The sequence below is a fragment of the Filicampus tigris genome, chromosome 1 (assembly GCF_054856515.1).
Source record: "Filicampus tigris isolate MCC_2025a chromosome 1, RoL_Ftig_1.0, whole genome shotgun sequence".
Classification (NCBI taxonomy): domain Eukaryota; kingdom Metazoa; phylum Chordata; class Actinopteri; order Syngnathiformes; family Syngnathidae; genus Filicampus; species Filicampus tigris.
Genome location: NC_141217.1, coordinates 33,235,006 through 33,248,550, shown reverse-complemented (window position 1 = coordinate 33,248,550; position 13,545 = coordinate 33,235,006). Strand labels below are relative to the sequence as shown.

At 43.6% G+C, this 13,545-nt stretch overlaps 1 protein-coding gene across 2 annotated transcripts in view; it reads right to left on the bottom strand.

Annotated features, from left to right (window-relative positions):
- Positions 1-13,545, bottom strand: part of elapor1 (endosome-lysosome associated apoptosis and autophagy regulator 1) — a 19,156-nt gene extending 5,611 nt beyond the window's left edge. Inside the window, exons 1-16 of one of the 2 annotated variants that reach the window (XM_086034385.1) lie at positions 12,780-13,541; positions 9,118-9,238; positions 8,847-9,027; positions 8,395-8,542; positions 8,120-8,200; positions 6,724-6,829; positions 6,269-6,418; positions 5,503-5,591; positions 5,160-5,340; positions 4,629-4,757; positions 3,706-3,796; positions 3,520-3,625; positions 3,310-3,447; positions 1,655-1,939; positions 479-655; positions 241-391 (exon numbers count right to left, since the gene is read on the bottom strand). In XM_086034385.1, the coding sequence (XP_085890511.1) occupies positions 241-391; positions 479-655; positions 1,655-1,939; positions 3,310-3,447; positions 3,520-3,625; positions 3,706-3,796; positions 4,629-4,757; positions 5,160-5,340; positions 5,503-5,591; positions 6,269-6,418; positions 6,724-6,829; positions 8,120-8,200; positions 8,395-8,542; positions 8,847-9,027; positions 9,118-9,238; positions 12,780-12,851 (2,206 nt within the window). In that variant the 5' untranslated portion in view covers positions 12,852-13,541. Of the gene's footprint in view, positions 1-240; positions 656-1,654; positions 1,940-3,309; positions 3,448-3,519; positions 3,626-3,705; positions 3,797-4,628; positions 4,758-5,159; positions 5,341-5,502; positions 5,592-6,268; positions 6,419-6,723; positions 6,830-8,119; positions 8,201-8,394; positions 8,543-8,846; positions 9,028-9,117; positions 9,239-12,779 lie in introns of both variants that reach the window. The other variant, XM_086034374.1, reaches the window with a different exon arrangement.

The following is a 13,545-nucleotide window of genomic DNA, read 5'->3' as shown; positions in this document are numbered from 1 at the left end:
AAATTGTTAATATAGACACTTTTTAGAATGACATTTATAGAGGGGATGTAAATTATTCAAGTTTTAGAATTAAGTTAGTAAAGTTACATAAAAGGAAAGTAGTAATTTTTTTTTTTTTTTTCAGGTTGCAAAGCGGCGACACACACGGCAGCATCCTCACACTTCCGCTGCATTTCTAGAAAGTCAGATGAAGACAGTGTGTCCCCTTAAGACTTCAAACGATAGCACGTGACCACATACCAACGAGAGTGGCGCCAATAACGAAGGGCTGCGACGCCACCATGCTCTGACTCCTGATGTCCGAGGGAACCACGAGGGACTGGCACACGTGGCCTCGGACCGTTCGGCCGTGCTCCGTCACGTTGTCTACGCAGGTCGCCGGCGCTCGGCCCTGTAAAAACCGAGACGGCGGGTGAAGCGGAACGGATACGGAGCGGCCGCGAGGGGCGCTGAGGAGGCCCGCGCTGCGCCGCGTCACCTCTTTGCCGCACAGAGCCACGCTGAAGTGATGGAAGTAGCGCAGGCCTTTACTGGTAAAGCGCGGGCCACTTTGGAAGGAGGTGACGTTGGACAGAGAAGAGAAGTCGTAGCGCAGTAACGCGCTGCCCTTTGTCTGCACTTTGGCCGTGCAATCACTGAGGCACTCTGTGTAGTCCTGGGGACGAACAGAAGATCAAAATTTATAGTACCACCTTCAAATTGGAATTGGAATACTGATATTTTATTTGATCAAAAATTGCAATTGAATGCGCTTACAAGATCACACTGTAGTGTTTATTCGAACTAGCATGACAACATAAATAGCTGAAATGGATGTTTACATCGATCTCTGCGTGTCACACGGCTGTAACGCGGGTGATCTGATTAACGGGGTGGAGCAAGTAAACGGGCGATGGGAATAGATCACGTCACATGTAAACAGGTGACCAGAGGTCTTCATTCAGAATGATTTCATTCCAAATGACAAAAAAAGTCTCCATGTAAACTATTGACTGGTGTTGTTTTCATCTTTGTCAATTAATTCTGTATATGGGCTTTCAAGGTTTATTTTACATCTATTTATTTCAGTGTTACTGTTCGGCAATACAGAAGAAGGAAAATCAAACAGCTGTTTAAAGATTGGATTGGACTTTACTTTACTACACAATACTTAGTGACCTTTTTTAATCTTGCACTCGAGAAATACTCCATCCATAGGGTTAGGGTTAACTAAAAATAATTCTAAAACTCAGAAAAATTTTACTAAAACAAAGCATTTTCACAAAAATAAAAAATAAGAAAAAAAAACAAGCCCATTCTAAAAACTAACTGAAAGTGACTTTTGACTGAAAGTCAAAAGGAAATAAAAACTAAATAACTATAATGAAATATCCAAAACATAGATTGTCTTTGTGTCCTGACACTGACTATCGAAAAGTCTATCGTTTATCCCGATGCGCCCTGCAATTGTTTGGTGACCGGTCCAGGGTGGACCCGCGTCACAGCTCCCACTCAACCGCCGGCCCATCCGTTTTCTATAGTCCTCAACACTACTGAAATGGAATGGAAGGATGTTCCTTAAATCCTTGTCTGAAAAGTTCATCATGGTTTCACAATAATTTGCACCACTTGGAGTTAGTGCTGTAATGTTACCAAAGATAAGAGAAAGCTGAACCTGGCTGTTCTTCGTGTTTGAGCCGCACGCAACACAGGCCGGCTCTCCGGTAGGCCACTCGGCCGCGACGATGTAGTTTGGCGGGCAGCGCCGGCACGTTCCCTTGGCTCCCTCGGCGACCTTCCCGCTGACCAAGAGATGGCCCGGGGGGCAGGGCACGCAGGCCGTGTCGTCGCCGGGGCGAGACGTGAGGGCGCACTGTCGACATTTCGAGGCCGCGCCCCCCAGAACGTTGGTGATTTGAATGGAGAAGATCTTCGCCACATCAGTGCTGAACTGGTTCTCCTGACAAGGGGGAACAGTTCAATTCAATTTCCGAGCTCCGGGACAAAACAAATGTTGCACCCGGTTCCCGGTACAAAAGAAACTGCTCCCTGCTCAGCCTGAAGACCACTTCAGATGCTGTAGCTCATTGAGCCCAGATCCTGCTGTGCTATTAGAAGGAGGCCAAGTATATGTTCTATTTTTGTCCATATCAGGGGGCGGCCATTTTGTCACTTCTCAGGTAACGACCGGTCACAGCTCACCTGTTTTCTGAAGCTGAGCCATGATTCGTCGTTACCTGAGCCCTGAGTAGTTGTGATGTCATTTTCAGTCGACAGAAGACAAAACGGCCGCCCCACCGAGATGGCTAAAACCGGGTGGATTTTGCTGCTTAACTTATATTCCACAAATGTGATATTAGTCAGAATGTCATGTTTGGAGGCGCATGTGGAACATATTATTATAAAGAACATTTTTGGTTTGACTTCCCCAAACATATTTTTTTCAAGAATATGTTCCATGCAAGGCCGACTAGTTGAAACAAGGCAATATGATTTATATGAAATTATATGAGTTAAGCCGCAAAATCCACCCGTTTTTAGCCATCTCAGGGGGCGGCCATTTTGTGACTTCTGTCGACTGAAAATGACAACACAACTGCTCAAGGCTCAGGTAACAACCAATCACGGCTCACCTGTTTTCTGAAGCTGAAGCTGAAGTTTTCTGTTTCCTAATTGTTATGAGAAATAATTAACATGCTCAGTGTATTCATGTAAATTAAAATTCTGAAGTGTGTATCTAAGTGGTAGCCCTTCCTGTGTCAGAAAGGTTGGTGACCCCTGATTTAGAGTGTCCAATTAACCTACCATGCATGTTTTTGGAATGCGGGAGGAAACCGGAGTACCCGGAGAAAACCCACTCAGGCACGGGGAGAACATGCAAACCCCACACAGGGAGGCCGGAGCCGGGATCGAACCCACGACCTCTGAACTGTGAGGCCGACGTGCTTGCATAGAACATATCCTCGAAAAAATATGTTTGGGTTGACTTCGGCTTTAAGCTGCTGCTCACCTCCTCCTCCTCCTCATTATAAGCGATGCCACGGCTTTCTGTTGTAACAATGACAAGTCCAAACTGCCGAAATGCGGCCTACTTACATCCAAACTAGAGCAAAAACTGGTATTGTCACTTAGCAACCAGCAACAAATATAGGCAATCTTGTGTCAAGTTGCCGGTCATGACTGCGCGGGCCCTAGCGTAAAAACCAAGTGCAGTGTGTAAGTGTCTTGACACTCCATATCTAACCCTAACATAATCATCTTTTCCTGTCCCTGGCTCATTTCTTCATTGCATATGCTACAGGCCAAGAAAGTAATTCATCAAATCCTGACCGCTGCGGAGTTGTCTGTTCGTTGGAAAGTCCAGGTGAAGCTGAGGGTGGCGTTGCTCCGAATCAGGTACGAGTACGACTGCTTCCTGTTGCTGCCCTTCCAGTGCTCCACTGGGTTGTTGTTCCACTGGCTGAAACCCTGTCAAGACAGCTGTTGTAAAAATCGTTTTTTATTTTGACGCCGGTCCCCGATTTATTCGTGGCATCGTACCGCCATGAAAAACAAAGTGCAGTCGGCCGAGCACGAGGTTTCGAAGACGAAGCTGATGCGAGACAGTTCGCTCTGATTGCTGTCTTTTGCCAGAGACTTTGGCAGCCTGCAAAGATGTCACGCCATTTGCATGATCTGCCAACCATCGATCGATATTGGGTACAACGCATCACGACCGAACTTCACCTGTATCCCGGGACAGTGAGTGTGAGCGTGAGGTAGTCCGTGTCTCGGTCACCGGGAGTAGTGTACACGTACTCCCCGGCCACCTCCCACGCTGTCAGGATGGCAAAGGACACAGAAAAAAAAAAAAATCATCTATAGCCTTAGTCTCCAGATGCTTATTAGCTATCATAAGTGTGTTCTTTTTCATGGCTTATAGAGGAAGTCAACCCAAAGATATTTTTTTTTCAAGAATATGTTCCCAGCAGAAATACAGCGTTTTGATTAATATTGCATTTGTGGAGTATAAGTTAAGCAGCGAAATGCAGTTGCTCGGGCCTCAGATAACGACTAATCACGGCTCACCTGTTTTCTGAAGCTGAGCCATGATTTCGATTTCGATGACTTCGATGTCATCGTCAGTCGACAGATGTGACAAAATAGCCGACCCCAGAGCTAAACGGGTGGTATTTCTCATATTCCACAAACACAATATTAATCAGAATGCCATGTTTGGACTAGTGGGCCTGCATAAAACATTTTCTGGAAAAAAATACGTTTGGGTTGACTTCCTATTTAATATTAGACTCGTCAACTTCTGCTTATCCTCGTATGACAAATCACGACATTAAAATGACGCTAAAGTGTTTTCCTGCACAGGTAGCGAATGCTTTATGATGGTGACAGTAAGGCCTGTAACGATAACACATTTTTAAGATGATGTAATTTCCCAGAAGCTATCATGATGAATGCTAGAGCAATTAATTTTTAATCCTCAAGAATATTGATTACCGGCATTGAAATGTAGAAAAATGAGAAAAAAAAATATCTTGGATACCTGTGTTCCCTGTGTTCATCTTGCTTAAATTCAAAATGTTCCTTTCCACGATGGCGTTAGGCGTTTGGACCTTTCTGTTTTTCACATACGTTTTGATGCGTTCACTCACCGGTGCGACGCACGGAGTCGCCCAAATCTTTCCGTAGGACAGAACTCTTCATGTTGCTCGGCATTGTGTTCCACCATTTGTACTCCAAACCAACCACCGCTTCTGTGCCTACAGGGCACTTTTCACAGACTGTTAAGCAAATGTTAAGATCCCTTAAAACCCATGTAGAATTCTCACTCTCACTCTCACTCTCACTCTCACTCTCACTCTCACTCTCAGTCTCAGTCTCAGTCTCAGTCTCAGTCTCAGTCTCAGTCTCAGTCTCAGTCTCAGTCTCACTCTCACTCTCACTCTCACTCTCACTCTCACTCTCACTCTCACTCTCACTCTCACTCTCACTCTCACTCTCACTCTCACTCCCACTCCCACTCTCACTCTCACTCTCACTCTCACTCTCACTCCCACTCCCACTCCCACTCCCACTCCCACTCCCACTCCCACTCCCACTCCCACTCCCACTCCCACTCCCACTCCCACTCCCACTCCCACTCCCACTCCCACTCTCTCTCTCTGATGAAGAGGAATGCCCACCTGTTCCATTTGAGTAGAAATTGCCAGCGCAAGCTTGGCAGGTGGCCGAAGTGTTGCTCACGAAAAAGCCCGGGTTGCACGGCGGACACGTTTGCTTGTTTCCTGACGCGGGCAGCTTCACAGACCCCTTGGCGGTCTCGCTGCAGATTTTTGGCTCAATCCATTTGTACATCAGCTGCGTCTGAGGCACACAACGTACACGCGTACAACTCGTCAAGAATTTCAACTGGTGTCTATCCCGGCTGGTTGCAGATATGGACAATTCGAATGTAGAACCTCAGAACTTTGTCTGTCAGGGGGCCTCAGTGAGCTCTTGAGATATGTTTGTATATGATAAGTTTACCTTTCCGTGTGCGTCACAGGGCGTGTGCGTGTAGAAGTAGTCTCTGTTCGTGCATGCCGGTTTCACTTTGCAGCTTCCTGATGAAACCTCTGCAAAAAATACCAAAAGAACAATAGCTCGCGTCAACATTAGCCACAGAGCTAACGGAATTTAGGATTACGTTCCCATACACAATGAGAAACTTAATTGTTTTATTCATATGCAAAATGCCAAGTGCATGTTGTGATTGTGGGCTGAGCACTCGTAAAGTAATGGTTCTCAAATTGGGGTTGGTCCATCCATCCATCCATTACAATCAATTATCCAATCCGCTTATCCTCAAAAGGGTCCCGGGCATGCTGGAGCCTATTGCAGCTGTCTTCGGGCAGTAGGCGGGGGACACCCTGAACTGGTTGCCAGCCAATCGCAGGGCACACAGAGACAAACATTCGCACTCACAATCAAACCTAGGAGCAATTTACAGTGTCCAATTAACCTACAATGCATGTTTTTGGAAACCGGAGTACCCGGAGAAATATTGCGTTTGTGGATTATGAGTTAAGCAGAAAAATGCTCCCGTTTTTGTCCATCTCCGGGGGCGGCCATTTTGTCACTTCTGTCGACTGAAAATGACATCACAGTTGCTCAGGGCTCAGATAACGACCGATCATGGCTCAGCTTCAGAAAACAGGCAGTCCTTTGAAAAATTCTTCCTGGTAAGGGGTCCTTCGACCCAAACATTTGAGAACCTCTGCTGTAAAACGCAAGCTGACATCTTGAAGTGTACCTGAGTATTTATCAGGCTCACACTGCTGGCAAACAGTGGCCCCCTTGTTGGAATAGGTGTCAGCGGGACAGGGAGCGCAGCGGGCGGATCCCGGCTTGGCACTGTGGGTGCCGGGCTTGCAGTGGAAACACTCGGACGTGTAAGCCACCCCTGGGGAGAAAGTGGCAAGAGCACAGTGTGGAAATTGACACATGATACAGACAGCAATTACCAATTACTGCGCTGCGATAGATCATTGGGTGTCATAATCCGATGTTATTTAGTCCAACTATTACTTGTTTACTACAAGGAATATATCTTTGTTCATTTATCCATGGCGGCAATGTATAATGACAGGAAGAAAAATTAAATACTCTTCCACCTGACTGCAGAGGGAAAATGATCAAATAAATGACCAATTTTTCAAAAAATGTTGTGCTTAATTGTCCTAAATTTGTACGATTCAAGTGATGTACCTGAGATGGCAATGTTTCGCAACAGTACGGCTTTGTCGGCCCGGCCCAGAAGAGTGTAGGCAGTGGTTCTCCAGAACAAAACATTGTTGCCTTTATTTAGCTGGACCTGTAGCAATCAGAGTCAAACAATCATACATCATCACACTAATCATAGAGATTCATATAGTGTCTCTCAAGTAAAAGACAGTGATCTTCATATACAGGCAACGTCTGGATTAGTAGTGGGGAAAAAAAAATCAATATTGCAATAAATTGTTGCGCTCTCTGTCGCAATAAATAATCGATAGCCTGAAGGTAAGTATCTATATTTTATTACAACCCACATAATGGATTACATTGCTGGTTCTTAAACAGTGATAGCGCATTAGAGCGCTCCTAATGGAGACTCTCGGTACTACACATGACAGATCCTAAATCAGATAAAGCGTCAATCTCAGAACAAGCAGCGATCACTCCACCTGTCATGTAAGGACTTCTCTCTGGCTGCGCAAAATGACAGAAGACTGCTTGAGTCAGTCAAAAGCAGCCAGAAATTTCCACGGAAAAAATAAATTTGGTGAGCAACACTCCTCTTTTACATTTCAGCTTCCTTACACCCGTTTTTGGATGAAAAGAGACAAATTGTGGTCTCAAATGAGGTTTCGTATGAGTTGATATATCGTCGCTGTCTTGTGAAAAACACTGTCCATTTTTCTCATTTTTTCTTATTTTTACTTGAATGTGGTTTCCGCATTAATGTGAAAATTAGAAAAAAAATCCCAAATTCATACATCATGCTCACACCACCGTGGCACCGTGCATCTGCCCCTTATTTAGGAGTGAGAAAGTTGGTAACCCTATTAAGAAGGCTACAGAAGAGTGGAAGCCCACCGACAAAGAGCCAGCAATGGTTACAGACAACGCAGCAAATAGGTTCCGTAGCTGTTGAGATTACTGGATCTCTACACGTTCGTTGTTTTGCTCATGTTTTGAATCTCACGAGTGCAGCGTGCCCTGAAACTGCCAAATGTCGTTGGGGAGAATTAGGACAATTTATTTATTAATGTTCATGCACTTTAATTTGTCCAGCTGTACAGTGTTTACATTTACAAGACTTGGAGGCAGTGAGGTATAATGCAAATGCAATGTTTCTTTGTACAGATTTTGGCGTTGAATAAATGCATGATTGCAGACGTTTTCCTTTTTATGGGAATTTTTTTCCTTTTTCGGTCACATATTTCGTGATATATCATTGAAGAAAGTTTCGAACAATATATTGAATATCGTAGACATTGTGTATTGTGATAATATCATGATCGTGGGCCGCATATCGTCACAGTATCGAATCGTGAGTTACCCGTATCGTCCCACCCCTAGTCTGGGTTCACTTTGTGTACCCAGGGCAAAGAGTCCAAACCTCATGCTTGCTCCAGTCGCTCTCAGAGATCTTCATCCAGCGGCTGGTGGAGTCAGTGGACTGACATTGGTCGTTTTGGACCTGAAAGGGAGAGAAAATGTATTCAAGAGCCCGTTTTATAACACCCGTCTAAGCCGGATTTTTCTTCTGCATGTAAGGTACTGACGGGCATATAAATGTTTGGGAAAGGCTGACATAAAACTGTTGAGTTTAGGAAAGACAAAATGATACTCATTTGAACAAAGGAATTAGCTCACTTCATTTAGTCCACTTACAAAGAATTCAAAGTAGATGCTGCTGTCGGAATAGAAATAGTCGAAGGACACGCGTCCTGGTTTCTTCAGGTTCACAGAATACGACAGTGTGGCCGTGCATTCGTCTGTGTTTGAGGCCACATAATCGCCCATCGGTGTCCAAGTTGAGCTGGAGAAAGGAGCGGATAAAAGGGAGCATATCAAGTATAATATATCTCCCCCCCAGCGCTTGCCAAGGAGAAAACAAAAGCCACTGCCCTCTCATTAACTTCAGAAGCGGCTTTTTTACTCAACTCTGCAAGGAGCCAATAATATGTATTGTTCCCTGCTTAGAAGTCCCCTGAATTGAAAATAAAAGCTCGCCGATGATAGAACGTATTAACGCTTATCAAAACCTTGAAAATCACAGTAAACCGTCAAACCGGTAATCGGCCAACGCCTTGGCATGAATATTTCCAATGCGCTGTACTAACTTGGAGCAGTCTGTGTGGACGTCCCAGCCGTTGGTGTTGATCCCGAGTGTGACGAATCCTGTGGGCAGGCGGTCCCACTCATCGAAGGCCACGCCAGAGCCCAGAGAGTGCGTCCCGGCCGCGCATTTCTGGCACAGCTGAGTCCGCATGTCCAGGAACTCACCCTCGTTGCAGGAGAAAGCTGCCAAAGGAAATGAAAATGAATTCCCACAACAAATTTGTACATTGGACTTTTTTGTTTTAAAACTGAACATCAAAGCGGGACGCTTACTGCATTGAGTGCCTTTGACTGGATCTGGGAGGCCGGTGCAGGTTTGGGCCTTGTTGGGAATGGCCACCCTCCAGCGAGAGCCCAGCACGTCGCACTCTGTGTACTCAAAGTGATAATCTGACTGCATGGGGGACAAACGGTTGGGATATTCACATTATTTAAGGATGATACATTTGCCAACACAGCGCGATTTTATTGATTAATTTGAGTGCATGTGTCAGGACTATAGGCTTGTGTACAATTGGCGCTGATTCGAACGGGGATTCCAGCGAGCATGGAAAAGCAAACTTTGCATCATAACTTTCTGGCTCGGACCAGAACAAATACTATAATATTGTTGTGTGTGTTGTCGATTGAATAGGGAGCTCAAACTGCGTGACGTGCGTATGTACGTGGGGAGTGTGCATGTGTGAGCGATTCACCATGAGTGTATGTGCATCTATGGGAATAGTTAGCCAGCTAATGAGCTTGAAATCAACTTGTTCAACAGTTCGGTCAATAAAGGCCATCTCGGCAGTGAGTCGTCGCATCTGGCATTAGTTTGCTGTCGGCCTTTCACTCACTCCGTCGCGCACAACAACAAAGGGTGGTTAGCCAACTTCAGAACAGGCTAGCTAGCTTAGCTAGAAAAGCAGCTGGTCCGTGGCAATGAGGATGCATTATTCACAACACCAACAGGTGCAAAAATTGAACCGGGTTCTATCTTTTCCCACAAAGAGGCGCAGGATCCTGGTTAAAGTAAACTCTTTTCAACTAAAAAGAAAATAAATCCGGAATCAGAAGTAGCCATATCCGTGCTCTCCAGTTCAATAGATAGGCTACTAACTATAAGTTTTCAAATAAGTGAATGTCAGGCTTTGTAAAGTGCTGTTGGAGACCATATAGTGTAGATTAAGCACTATATAAGTGCATTTCATTAACTATTTTGATTAAATTGGATTTTCCATTTGTTGGACTATGACCTGTTTTGGGGTTTTTTTTTCCGAAAGGGCAATGACTCGATTCCATTCAAAAGTCATTTGTAACTTTCAACACAAAGAGCGAATCAGGATTTTGGGTGCAAGTCCGAGCTCTTATATATAGTGTTAATATTTTTTTCAACAGATTTTTTTTTCTGGCTCCCATTGTTTAAAAGCATATCCCTTCTGATGTGCTATGTTTACACTAACAAGTAACAACATTGCAGAGAATATAGAGAAGCTACTTTAGAAAAGGAGTCGGCGTTAACAACTTAGCCACTTAGCCAAACGCGACTAGCGACTTTAATTCCCGCTAAGGAGACAACACGAGCGGAATCATTTTTACAGTACAAGCCATAGCTAAGAAACAGGTTTTAGCTTTGAGGATGAAGACAGCCTCCTTTCCAAATAAAAGACAAGGCAAATATTTGCCAAGGAGCTTGTTCCAAATGTTTTAATCTTCCTTGTTGAGGGTGTGATACAAACTCTGTTCCTTTCCTTCAGTGCTCCTCCAGCCCCTTTGTCAACAGTGGTGGCAGCAGGGGCCTGTTTGTCTATGGGGCTTCAACAGTACTTACTCGGTGACTAACAAACAGCATAGCACCTGCATGAATGTCATTTAGAGCAGAAACAGACTGTTATCTTGCTGTCGGTATACTGAACTAACGCTCATGAGGCGGACTAAGCCTTGCAGGATTAATAGTTAACAGAAACACAGCATCAACAGGAGTGGGCAGGACCTTGGGTTTTCCATTAGGCTGTGGCTGCTAGGGTAGCAGAGCAGCCTCGTGCCTCGGTTCTGATGTTAAAATGCATCCGATTGGACACATGCCAGAGGCTTTTAAAGGTCACTCGAGCAAAACGCAGGAACCCACAGCGACAGCATATCAGGAAAAACGAAGGAAACAAAAAAAACATTGAACCGGTTATACGGATTGATGATTGTGTCCTCAGTTCAGTTGTGTCAAGGACAAATACAGCAGATATAAAATCTACACAAGTGTGCAGACCCTCTTATGACTGGGATGTGGCTGGGTTTAGAATTACCGAATTACATGCAAATTCAAGTTAGATGGTAGTTAGCACACACCTGTTGCCATTTAAAGGGCTTCGGATTAACCTCAAATAGTTAAGATGTTTTAGTAGGCTTTCCTGACATTTTTATTTTGCTTTGTAGCAGAAGCCTGAAGGTTTTGCGCTAACATTGACTGCTATATGGAATTGTTCATAATTCCTCTACGTTGACTAAGACTCCAACTCCACCTAAAGAAAAACAGCCCCAATGCATGACGCTGCCACCAAAATGCTTAACTTTAGGGATGGCGTTCTTTTAGTAATGGGCAGTGCTGTGTTCAAGCCAAACATACCTTTTGGAATTATGGTCCAAAAACTTCAACTTTTGCTCCATTGGACCATAATAAAATCTCCCAAATGTTTGTTGCCAGAGGGAAATTCTCTGGTCCGACAACTTGCTGCTCTCAATGCGTTATGGTTACATTGTTTAAGCTTTCTGCACACAACTGTATTCTTCGGATCTATTGTCTTGTTGTGGGAAAGCTACATACAATATGAAAACATTGTTTTTGAAAACATTTCCACTTAATTACAGCGCCAGTGGGATGGTCGTTGAACGTTTCATTTTGGGCGAAATTTTACAAAGCATTTAAGCTTTAGTAGGCTGAATTGCGGTTTTTATGTCATGCTACTTCACATACTCACGTACAGTATACCTTTTTGTATACCTTGGGGAAGTGGTGTCCTACACTGTATACAGCAGCGATTTTGGTTCTTTTGCCTTTAACTATGCATCTTTTATTTATTTATTTTTAAATTCCATACACAAGCTGCCCCTTTTGTAAATAGCCTGCTTCATTAGTTGGACATTTTTTATCATTTAGCAATTAAATCAGTTAACGCATCTGGTATGTTGATGGTCAAATTGACACATTTTTTGAAGTCTAAGTCAAAAATGAAAACAGATGATCTTGCTCTTTTACTTATATATATATATATATATATATATATATATATATATATATATATATACACACAGTATTGTTAATCGACATGGTGTTCAGTATTACATATATTGAACAAGCAGTGACAGAAAGGGCTAAATTTGGGGTAGAAGGCTCAAATACATTTATTTTGCTTTTACAAATCACTCATTCTCATATTTCAACTCACTCATACACACACCATATCGCCACAATTTTAAGTCTGTAATATCCAATTATAAATTTAAATAAAGTTGAAATCCAACATACCATATAATTTCTACTACTGTACACCCAATGAGCATGTTTAGTATAAAAACAAAGGTAGGAGAATTAAAAATTAGAGTGAAGTAAGACGTTTGTTAAAAAAAAAAACTGCACAAGGATCATTAGAGACGATGATTTAGTTTGTTGTGGGAGCATATGTTCATTTCCCACACACACGAGCAGACAAGCAACTCTTTCCACAGTTTGTTGCCATATTAAATAAATCATAAGAAAGCGTAAAATTGTAACGTTTTAAAACAAAACTGGTTACTTTAAACAAACCTGCATTGATAAATATTTAAACTTCGGACTTTTTATGACTTCACACATTGCTTGACATTGACAACCAATCGACACGATGACGTTTAAGTGCACACGAACGACTCAAATCCAAGAAAAAATAGACGTCGCTCCAACTTCTAATACGACAAACTCTTACCTCTTTGCACATGGGCAAATCCGCGGAGGCGTGTGCAAAAAGCAACCAGAGCAGAAAGCGTCGGAGGAGCATGGCCGCCTGCTGTCAGTGTCCGAGTGATGGAGTACGCGCAGGTGAGGAAGAGGAGGAGGACGGACACGCGCTACATCACCCCCACCTCGCAGCTCTCAGGTGCGGCCTTGTTCTCGACAAACACTGTTGATGAGTCAGCATTTCACTTCAGAGGTGTCGAAAGTACTCACGGTCTTAACTTAAAGGGACGGTGGGGTCGGGATGGCCATGTTTTCACTAACAAGTTCATTTTATATATTTTTTTAATCAGGAAAATGAAAAGAGTTGACATTTACTATTTTATCAATACATTTGGGAGAAATTAGAAAATAAGTGACTCCATGAATAACGCCTCTTGTTAATGAGGAGAATGGCCGCGCCCCCTGCCATTTTATCCTTGTTCGGTCAGAGTCACTGGAGGAACCGATTACAAACTCTCCATTGGAAATCATTGTACTTTCATTGCTTATAACATCCAAAAACTGTGATCAATTGGCACCAAAATGTATGTGGACATCCTTTCTAATGACCACTTCAACATATCAAAAGGATTAACCTCTCCGTGGCTGATTTATATGAGAATGAGCAAATGTGGAAGTGAGCAGAGCTACATAGATTTATGCTGGGACGGGTGCACACTGCTTCTTTGCTAAAAAAAACAAAAACACTGCTTCTTTGCTGATCACAGTTAGGACGGGCGAGGGATTTAACACCA